Here is an 8,137-nt window from a genome sequence, read left to right as displayed (position 1 = left end):
GTCTGGGAAGATACTTCCATAAAACAGCTGCAAATTAAATATTCCAGCCTCTGGTAGAGCAGTGGAATCACTTTCCAGAGGCCCGTCAAGGTGATTGAAAGACTGGTGCACCAGTTAGGTCTTATAACTGCATTGACAGCTGACCCGATAACAACCCAAATGACTGGCTTCAAACAGCCAGACAACAAGGTCAGATGACCACACAGGCAATAGCCATATTCTTCCAATACTACTGACAGGGCACTTTTGTAAGAGATAATTGCTCAGTCCAGGCACCGGCATTTCAAACAATTTAACCAGGCACTTGGATGCCAACTTCCATTGTGATCCACTGGTTAGTCATTTAAGTTGTAAAATCTGATGTTTTGCCTGCACACTCTCTAGTGCGATTGGTTACAGGACAGAGCTAGTGGCAGCACAGAGCCCCCTCCCAAAAAATAAAGGCTTTAAAAAATAAATAAAACATTACACGTCAGAATACATGTTTTAAGTGAAAGACATTCATTTATATGTACATCTAAGGCTGTGTATTAGCGATGATTACACAAAGTCGGGTGTTTATACCTAAGAAAATAATGTCTATCTTCACCTTTCGTTCCTCTGCAGTATGTTGAAATGTCAGGAGGCCATGCCAACAAGAGCAGGAATATAGAGGGAAAGCTTGGCAGACTGGCTGTGCAGGAATGTACCGTCTGGATTCATACCCAAAAGCAGAATGATGTAAGCTCAAATGACTATATTCAACTTATTGACCTTTATCAGGGACATCAGGACACTCCTAAATATGTGGAAGGAGCTCCAGTGGGAAAGCAGCTTTCAGATTGATCCAGAAAGTCTGTTCAAAAGACCAGCTGTGTGTACCTGTGCACAACTGGTCATACATAACATTAGTATGGGCAACTTCCAAAAGCGGCATTTATAAAAATGTATCCCACACAGCTATAAGCAATTTGTAGTCTGTGTGCATATAAAAACGTCACATATGTCTCATCTATAAGCATATTGAACTCCTGACTGTTTGTTCTTTAAAATACATGTTGCCCTTAAACACAATTAGCGAGCACCAAAAGCCTGGGGCTAAGCGTGCCGTCACACAGGCTGTCACAACATACTTGTAGCCCCATTTACAGTTTTACATGTAGAATTTGTAGCAAAGAAGCAGACAAGCATTGGATTCCAAAAAGAATGTTTATTTGTAACACATTATGCCATGAACTCATAAGGAATAGGCTCAAGGAGCTCGGGTTCCTTTCCAAATGTTCGGACAAAGTGGGCCTCACGTGGCTGGGCAGGCTGTGAAAAAAACACATACATTACCATTCTGCATTATAATAGTGATTAGCTATTACATCTATACATGGTATATGCTCTCAGAACCGGTGAAATTATTTTACTCATTTACTATTAAAGTAAGTCGTTAGGAGAAGTAACATCACTGAGCAATTCAAGTGCAACACAGGAGACAGCAGGATGAATACCTGACGTTTGAGTTCCACCCAGACACCCTTCTCCTTGGCTTCCTTTTTCTTCCTTTCATTCTCCTTGACGCGCTGCAAGAAACTGTCTCTGCTCTTGGAGTGGCGAATATGCTCCACACGGACGTTGATTCTTTTGGCAAGAATCTTACCTCTGAATGAGAATAAACCAGGTTAGTCAGTTTAAACAGAAAAAAAAAACAAAAACGTATCATATAGACCATGAAACTAAACAAATGTTTTAGTGACCAACAGCTTACCACTCATCTTATCTGGAATTCACCATACCTGCAGTGACCCATTCTCTAGTCCCTGCAGCTTTCACTGGTCTTTTACATACTTCCTATACTGTATGATTTAATCACGTCAGTCATCAATGCCCTGATCAAGTCTGATCTTGTGTGAATGGGATGCTCATAGAACAAGGGGCATCAATACCACTGTGTGTATCACAGCAGAGTAGAAACAAAGATACTTGTGATTCAGGAGAATTGTGCACCCCAGGTACATTAAAATATTTTAAATTTGTGAACTCAACCCAATACATTACAAACCATTAACCTGACTATTTCATGCACTGCATATTCTTTTATTGGTGGCCACAACAAACCTTAATAAAATGTAAGAAATAACCACATTAAAAGTTCCAGTACTAGTAGCTGGGTCACTATCAGACTTACAGCAAGTTGATGGCTTTTTGTCTGAGGTGATGCTTGATTAAGACTCCTAATTATGGTTGCAATGTGGTTACTGTATATACTATCATGGCACCTGGGCTGTTGCCGACAGCAGCAGTTGCTTTGGTTTATGCCTCTACAATAATCTGCACACCTGTCAAATGAAGTGTGATGGGAGTCACCAGAAGTTCATGAAGGTGAGGCTACCACTGGATCTCCCCTGCCACTATAGGACCTAGTGTACACCACTGATAATAAGCAACACCAAGTCATCCCAAAACTCCCCAAACTGCTGCTAGACCCTAAATTATGTCTTCACTCTGGCTCTACCCTCCCTTTTCTCCAAGCCTAGAAATTATCCATATGGCATTAAGATGTCTACCTTTTTTTTCTGGGCCCTATAACTAGATCAGACATTTCATCAAGTACACTTTGGTAAAACTATACACTCTGGGGAAATGTTTAAGGTTTCATTAATTGGGAGAAACTATTGGAAAAATCATGGACAAGTATTTTGTTCGCTATGGTCTCAATATATATTGTTTACTATTAAAGGGGTGGAACAATCAGTGGCAAAACACCAAAACTGAGGTGTGCAAAACCCAGTCACATTATAAAAATGTTCAAAACAGTTTATAGTATGTTGGTCATTTTACAGCCAGCGCACATAACCCCCAACCTACTCATGGGTAAAATAAGTTGGTGGGAGATATTTGCATTTGTAAAGATAGTGTCGATATAAACTGAAAATAAAAACCATAAACGTAACAAACATGTTCTACACTGGCTGTGGTCAAGGTGTTACTGCACACGCTTTAGACTTAAATATCACTGGCTTTTTTTCATGAAGATGAAGCACAATGGAGGTATATTTGCTAAATGGCAGGTTTGAAAAAGTGGAAATGACACATTGAGCAACCAACCAACCAGATTGTAACTGTCATTTTGTAGAAAGTACTAAATAAATGTTAACTATAAACGGATAGCCATAGGCAACATCTCCTTTTTCAAACCGGCAGTTTAGTAAATATACCTCAATGTGTGTTATTAAATGTGCAAATTACCAGCTAAACAGAAAATTGCCACTAATTAAAACCATCCTTGAATATAAAGACACTTAAAGTGGGGGCTGATGAAATCTTCAGTGATAAAGTATTTTTGGATTATGTTCTTTTTAGAATTGCTATTCTTCAGAGTATGTTCACCAAAGTAATTACATTAGGGGTACATTTGTCAAAACTTTATTTCCAAAGTATTAGAGTTTGTACAGGTTATCTCCTCTGACAGGATACAAGCCAGTTACAAAAACTGGCTTGGGTTTTAAGAGGATGTTTAATATAGCCCCCCTGAATGACCAATATAGATACATGCAGATCTAAATGGTAAAGTGTAAAGGGCTCTGAGGCAACAAGGTCACAAAAACACGGCCACTTACTTGATCTGCTTGTTCACAATAATACCGACAGCATGTTGTGTGACGTTGTAGATCCGGCCAGTCTTGCCGTGATAACATTTGTGCGGCATGCCTTTTTGGATCGTGCCCATACCCTAAAAAGATTGTACTCTTAGAAAGTTGCATTGTGCTCTTAATTATATTTGAACTCAACTTTAAAGTCATTTATAAAACTATTTTTCAAAGACTGTTCAATCTTTGAAAAACTACACTGCTACTAATATGCTTGCATTAATTGTTACATTGTTGCCATTCCAGATCACCAAGGTGGCAGCCACCACTTGCAACATTAGGGACAACATAGCTAGCACTTTGAGCAGAGACTAGAGATTTACCCAGGTAAAGCACTGAGTCTATGTAATGCTGTAATAAGTCTAAGTCTGTAATGCTCAGTGTTGATCAACAAAATCTACAGGCGTAAAAAAGTCCTGCTTCATTACCAATAATCAACAGCAAAGAAAAATGTAAGTTTGTAAGTGCTCTCAGAACCGGTGAAATGATTGACTCATATTTACTTATAAAAGTAAATAGTTAGGAGAAGGGTCATCACAGAGCACCAAAATACATTTTACTTGTTCAACAGCCAAACAAGCCTTATTCTCCAACTGATCGTGGCTTAACTTTGAATCTGGGCCCTGCTAACAGGTGAATGGTTGGCTGTTACTAACAATAGTGTAAGTATTATTCTACTTAAATTTAAATTATATTTTTAGTCGCATATTTATTTTAATCAGGGGACATTCCAAGTGTTCAAGTCTTTACCTTGATGTCCACAATATCACCCTTCTTGTAGATACGCATGTATGTCGACAGGGGAACAACTCCTGGAAGGAGAAACAAAAATGTTAAGTTAACTACACTTACACTAGTTAAAAGCAAAATGAAGTTTAACAAGATGCAAAGTTAATCTTTTAAACAGAACAAATATTCCTTGTGGAAACTGTCACATCAGGGAGCTCTCCGCTGACCACGAAGCAGATTCCAACTTGTCCTCACACCTCCCTGTTGCGACCATTTTACAGTGGTAAACAAATTTGCAGCACTTGAGGTATTGCAACTTAAATGTGAACGACATGAAAATGAAACAGACAAAATAGGTTTTGCCAAACTTAACCCACCATGCTTCAACTGAAACAGGAGACCACTTACAACCTATTAAGTATAAAAACAAAATGCATTTTTTTCTTTGGAACAGATTATAAGTATCTAATCATTAATTCAGATTTGCATAGAAACAACACTCAGTTAAGCGGTTCAAGCTGTGCACTAAGAACTGCACTTAAAAGTGAAAAAATAAAATTAACCACTTACAGGTGGAATATGAGACGTTAAAAACTCCCATTGTAAAAGTACTGGGGGCTGACATACATAAGTTTGCCAGGTCCCCCAATGTGCGGAGGTGCAGAAGCACACGTGACTTCAGCGTCCTGCCAAGCAACATCTACACTAGATCCAAGATAAATAAACTTAAATGTATCCCCTGTGGTGAAGACAAGGACCTGCTAACTTCTTAAAGTTATGTTGCTTTTCTTACCATGTTTGCGGAAGGGTCTGGAGAACATATAACGGGTTCCACGCCTTTTACCTCTTGTGTTCGTCATTTTTGCACCTTACTGTAGAAGAAAGAACAATTGTTATTTCTGACAACACATCCATGGGATGGGGAGGAACTCATGCACAATGACCATAGAAAATCAAATATTAAATTATACAGGGGATTCAACAATGACATTAAAGCTTAGATTCAGAAACCCTAAACATTGGGTGAAGCTTCAGCTATCACAGACTCTGATAAAAGGAAGCTGCACAACAGCAAACTATTCTAGGACTTGACAGCTTCTTATAGTACATCAGAAGCTCCAAACATGCCATACACCAGGATGAATCACTAGCATTACCCACAGCTGGCCTCTACATACAAGGCCGCACAGCCCCATCATCCTCCCTCTCATACAGCCAATGCTGCGGCCACATCATCCTCCCTCTCATACAGCCACCACCGCCAGTCACCCGCCCCATCATCCTCCCTCTCATACCACCACCGCCAGTCACCGGCCGGCCTCTACATACAAGGCCGCATAGCCCCATCATCCTCCCTCTCATACAGCCAATGCTGCGGCCACATCATCCTCCCTCTCATACAGCCACCACCAGTCACCGGCGGCCTCTCCATACAAGGCCGCACAACACGCTGGCTAGGAGACCGGTCCCAGTCAGCAGAACAAACCCCATGACAGCCGCAGCCTCCTCCCCTGCAGTTCCCCCCACATCGCGGTCACATATACAGCGCGGACACCGGGAAATGCGACGAATGCCCCCCACATCCCGGGAGCCGAGCTCTCATGCGGCTACCTGCAAGATGGCGGGTCCAGCGGAAAGAGGGAGCTCAGGCCCCGCCTCTCCGCAGATCAATCCTCCGCGACCGTCTAGTACACTGCCTGTCTGACCTAGACCGCCTGACAGCTGGGGAGCGGGGTGAGACACTGCGGCGTACTATATAATAACATAGAACAAGCTGGATATAAACAAATGCGTTTAAATAGTAGCGGACGATTCGTATGCATTTCAGTCAGGCAATCCTGGAGGACAACTAAGTGAGGTCCTAAGAGAAGGAGAGTGTATCTATCATCATGCTGGACAGAAGTGTAAGCCCCGCCCTAGTGAGATGACATTGGTGTGACGTATTGTATGTAGTCATAGGAGGGTGTCTACTATCACCTGCTGCCATGCAGCGTTGCATAAGGAGAACTGGTTGCCCCAAATTTCTTTACATATTCTGTAATTGCTATAACCTGAGGAAGCTGAAGTTATCTTCTTATTCACACTCCAGCTTCTTGTTCACACTCCAGCTTCTTGTTCACACTCCAGCTTCTTATCCACACTCCAGCTTCTTATTCACACTCCAGCTTCTTATTCACACTCCAGCTTCTTATCCACACTCCAGCTTCTTATTCACACTCCAGCTTCTTATCCACACTCCAGCTTCTTATCCACACTCCACCTTCTTATTCACACTCCAGCTTCTTATTCACACTCCAGCTTCTTGTTCACACTCCAGCTTCTTGTTCACACTCCAGCTTCTTATTCACACTCCAGCTTCTTATCCACACTCCACCTTCTTATCCACACTCCACCTTCTTATTCACACTCCAGCTTCTTGTTCACACTCCAGCTTCTTGTTCACACTCCAGCTTCTTATTCAGAAAAGCTTATTTTTAAAGGATTAAGTTACGTTGAATCACTGATTTCACATCAGATCAACACTAAAGGGTGTCCCTTAAACTGCAATAGTAGTTAGTCTGACCCAACAAGGTTTTGGGCATGAAATCAGGGGGCAAAGTCATACTTACCAACTTTTGAAATTTCTTTTCCGGGAGCCTGCCGGGGGAGGTGGGTGTGATGGGGGGGGCGGGGGTCCAAAAATTGTGTCATTTTGGACCCGCCCCCGTGATGTAATAACGGAAACGCGTCATTTTACAGCCGGGGGCGGGGCCAAACACCACGATTCACCAGGAATCTAATTCTGCCCACTTCACTAGGAAGTGGGCACCACTCTCCCGGGTGTCCGTGAGACTCTCGCAAAATGCGGGAGTCTCCCGGACATTGCGGGAGTCTCCCGGACATTCCGGGAGAGTTGGCAAGTATGGGCAAAGTGAGCGAAATCACCATATTTTATAATTTTGAATAAGTAGCTGTAGTTTTGCAAGGGTTAAATGCCTGTGGGCTACTAGTTTGATAGTGGGAATCAACACAGGGTGGTCAGTTACATATAAAACATCTGTCTTTTGCCTGGCCTAACACTGTTTTGGCCATAAAATCAGGTGGCAAAAAGGGCACAGATAGCATTTTACTCATTTTGAATAAGTAGCTGTAGTTTTGCAAGGGTTGATTTTTTTTTAATTAAAAATTGCAACAAAAATAAATCCCATCCCATTTTGTCAAAATAAAATAGACTACATACAACATCAAGGGGTAAAATGGACCAATAGAAATTAAACTTCATTACGCTTTACCGACGAAACTCAGAAGGAGGGTTAGGCCTCCCAAATATCTCCAAATATTATATAGCTGCACATTTGACCCAGTTAGTCCTATTTCATTCCCCACCTTTCACGAGACTCTGGGTAGACATTGAGGCCCACCTTCTACACTTACTGTCGCCCCACACACTACTGTGGATATCAATCAAGCATAGACCGCCACTCTCTCTACTCCCGCCTACCACCCGTTTTTCTCTCCAGATATGGGATTACAGTACTTGTACGTTTGAACTTCTAAGAAACCCCGAAGCCATGTTCCCATTGTGGAACAATCCATCTTTTCTGCCCGGACAACAACACTCCTCTTTCCAGCACTGGTTCCGTCAAGGCCTAAGGTTCATTACTGACATAGCGCCTATGCGGATATTCCCTGACTTTGCAGACATACAACGAAGATATAAAATCCCCCATGGCCATTTCTGCCAATATCTTCAATTAAGACATCTATATCAATCCATGCCAGCACTCAAGCTCATATACCAACTCACGCCC

General features: G+C 41.9%; 1 protein-coding gene and 1 non-coding gene across 2 annotated transcripts; both read right to left on the bottom strand.

Annotated features, from left to right (window-relative positions):
* Positions 1–1,169: 1,169 nt before the first annotated feature.
* Positions 1,170–6,008, bottom strand: RPL21 (ribosomal protein L21). Its single transcript, XM_075198933.1, has 6 exons — positions 5,958–6,008; positions 5,140–5,218; positions 4,368–4,429; positions 3,588–3,700; positions 1,479–1,629; positions 1,170–1,293 (listed from the first exon to the last, which is right to left on the bottom strand). Exons 2-6 carry the CDS (start codon positions 5,204–5,206, stop codon positions 1,204–1,206), a joined length of 483 nt encoding a protein of 160 aa, XP_075055034.1. The 5' UTR covers positions 5,207–5,218; positions 5,958–6,008; the 3' UTR covers positions 1,170–1,203.
* LOC142141878 (small nucleolar RNA SNORA27) lies at positions 3,422–3,553 on the bottom strand. The gene has a single exon (XR_012688911.1). It is a non-coding gene; the product is annotated as a small nucleolar RNA SNORA27 (small nucleolar RNA).
* Positions 6,009–8,137: the final 2,129 nt, after the last annotated feature.

This window comes from Mixophyes fleayi, chromosome 2 (assembly GCF_038048845.1).
Source record: "Mixophyes fleayi isolate aMixFle1 chromosome 2, aMixFle1.hap1, whole genome shotgun sequence".
Lineage (NCBI taxonomy): Eukaryota > Metazoa > Chordata > Amphibia > Anura > Limnodynastidae > Mixophyes > Mixophyes fleayi.
The sequence above is the reverse complement of the archived record's forward strand: the minus strand, read 5'-3'. Positions and strand labels throughout refer to the sequence as shown.

Coding starts and splice junctions, on each gene's coding strand:
- RPL21 (XM_075198933.1), bottom strand. CDS start 5,206: ATGACGAACACAAGAGGTAAAAGGCGTGGAACCCGTTATATGTTCTCC. Junction 4,430..5,139: donor CAGACCCTTCCGCAAACATG/GTAAGAAAAGCA, acceptor TTCTCCTTCCAG/GAGTTGTTCCCCTGTCGACA. Junction 1,630..3,587: donor ATTGTGAACAAGCAGATCAA/GTAAGTGGCCGT, acceptor ATTCTCATTCAG/AGGTAAGATTCTTGCCAAAA.